Below are 2,334 nucleotides of genomic sequence, written 5' to 3' on the forward strand. Positions count from 1 at the left end.
AAGCACAGATGAACAAAGAGGGTGCTAAGCTGATTGTTTCCGAAGTGCGCGAATTCTTCAAGCAAAAATATCCATTTTACCCCAGTCTACCAGTTGAGACGGAACGCCCATCAGGTATGCCCGAGATACTGTAGAAGACACTTAAACGGATTCAGCCATATCCATATACGCAGGCCTCGGACGTCGACCGATACTTAGATTCTGCTCCGGCTAGCTAGTCGCATCCCTCGTTTGCGGACGGTGACCCTGACTGGGTATTGAAATGGTGGAAAGCAAATGCACCTGACTTTCCTTGCATGGCTCAAGCGGCACGCGACTATCTCCCGGTTCCCTCTGCTAAGGTAGGCGTGGAACGTCTTTTTAGTGGTGCGCGAGACGTGCTAGGTCTTAGGAGACACTCTCTGAATGCAGAGACGATAAGATGGCTTGTACTCCTAAAGGGACACTATGATAACGAATCCTTTCCTAATTGATAGTCTATTTCAGGACTCTTTATGGCCGTTAGGAATGCATAGAGAACTACGAAGATAGTGATATACTACGATATCTACTTTCCTTTTATTTTTCCTTTCTTTCTTTGGCGACTTGTCATATATCTAATGTATTCAGACTATTAGCTTTTGACCAAATGAACATCGACAGTATATCTACGCCTTGATTATTATATTAACAGTCCCAAGCACTCCTTGACATGTTATAGTAATGAGGCTTTAGATGTTATAATTTTATTTGCCTAGATCTATGTGAAATATTCATGAATAATATGAATATTCATGAATAATATGAATATTCATGAATAATATGAATATTCATGAATATCGTGAATATTCATGAATATCGTGAATATGAATATAAGGCGTATTCATATTCACATTATTCGCCAAGACTTTATTCATATTCGCAAATTATTCATATTATTCATATTATTCATATTATTCGTATTCGTTTCGGACCTCTAAGTCCTTGATACCGACTGCATGCCCGAGGGCCCTCCTGGATCATGCGGCGTCCCATTTCGCATCAGACTCAGATCTCACGGATATACCATTGCCGCCAAAGCCACCGACTTCACTCACCGCCTAAAACATGAGGCTACCCTCTACGACGGCCTCCGTCCGATTAAGGGCAGCGGCATTGTGCCGGTTTATTTGGGCAACATCGACCTGAGCACTCCCTATTACTACGAGGGAATTGCGGAGCTTGATCACATGATGCTCATGAGCTTCGGTGGAGAGCTCCTATCCACGCACCTTGCTATCGAGAACCGGCCACGGATTCTTCGGTTGGTTCGCTCTTCAATCCGAGCGGTCGCTAGCCTCGGGATCGTTCATAATGATCTCGCGCTTCGCAACATGTTGTGGAATGAGGAGACCGGCAAAGTGATGCTGATTGATTTCGAGCGGGCACAATTCATCGAGCAACGCTCCGCACTGGGCACTATCTCGGCAAACCGAAAGAGGAAGAGAGGCCCCAATGCGTGTGTGGCCAAGGGAGAGGTTCTGCATCTGTGAAGGAAATGCAGCAAGTGACCCTTGAGCTAGGCTCCTTGTGTGGCACCGTACAATCGATCCTTGTCTGGGGGCAATATGATTATGTTAGCTGCTCCTCGAAACCAGACCGGATTAGGGTTTACTAAGCCCTTCCGTTCTAACTTGGTGTACGGAACCCAACTCGGTTTGTCCCTGGGATTCTAGGATTGCGCTCTCCCGGAAGCGAGTGAGGAGGCCTGCATTTGCTACTGTGCCGTTTGGTAACCCGCTACTACTTCAAGACCGCCTTTTCGCCTACTAACAGCCAATTTCGTACAGAACTGCTTGATTATCGAAGTAGACTTGAGGATTAGATAATAGCCCTTAACCGCCGCATTTTGATAGCAGAGGGCCCCTTCATCGCACCATCTAGCCCAGCAGCTTGTTAAGACCGACTGACTTTGTGCGCTTCTCGCTGGACGGGTGCTCCTCAAGCAAATGAGATTGACCATTCGATACCGGTTGCTCCAGCCGCCCTAGGAACACGCACTGCCCCGTCATCGTCGCTCGCTATCTTTGCAACGTACCCCATCACGCGGACTCGAGCCTGGGATATAGCTGGAACTCGGATGTGTTCGTGCGTAATGCATGAACTTGCTCCACGGCGATGGAACACAGCATGGACATCTCGACCTTCAGGTTTTAGGCGCTTCATGCGTTGCCACCGCTCTCGGGTTGGCCGAGCTGTCCGACTCGGAGGTTGCAGGAGTCCTTGGAACTCCAGCTCGCATAAAGGAACACGAAGGATCCACGGAGTCTTCCAACGCCCTAACCAAATACGAGAGTTCTCTGTGAGTTGACCTGG

At 47.9% G+C, this 2,334-nt stretch overlaps 1 protein-coding gene across 1 annotated transcript; it reads left to right on the forward strand.

Annotated features, from left to right (window-relative positions):
- Positions 1-627: 627 nt before the first annotated feature.
- P152DRAFT_5307 (uncharacterized protein) lies at positions 628-1,623 on the forward strand. The gene is made up of 2 exons (XM_033683057.1): positions 628-743; positions 824-1,623. The coding sequence occupies exon 2, from the start codon at positions 978-980 to the stop codon at positions 1,509-1,511; it is 534 nt and encodes a 177-aa protein (XP_033538608.1). The 5' UTR covers positions 628-743; positions 824-977; the 3' UTR covers positions 1,512-1,623.
- The last annotated feature ends 711 nt before the right edge of the window (positions 1,624-2,334 follow it).

This window comes from Eremomyces bilateralis, assembly GCF_010015585.1.
Source record: "Eremomyces bilateralis CBS 781.70 unplaced genomic scaffold P152scaffold_1, whole genome shotgun sequence".
NCBI lineage: Eukaryota > Fungi > Ascomycota > Dothideomycetes > Eremomycetales > Eremomycetaceae > Eremomyces > Eremomyces bilateralis.

What these genes read in the sequence shown, in the direction of transcription:
- P152DRAFT_5307 (XM_033683057.1), top strand. Translation starts at nt 978, where the DNA reads ATGCCCGAGGGCCCTCCTGGATCATGCGGCGTCCCATTTCGCATCAGA.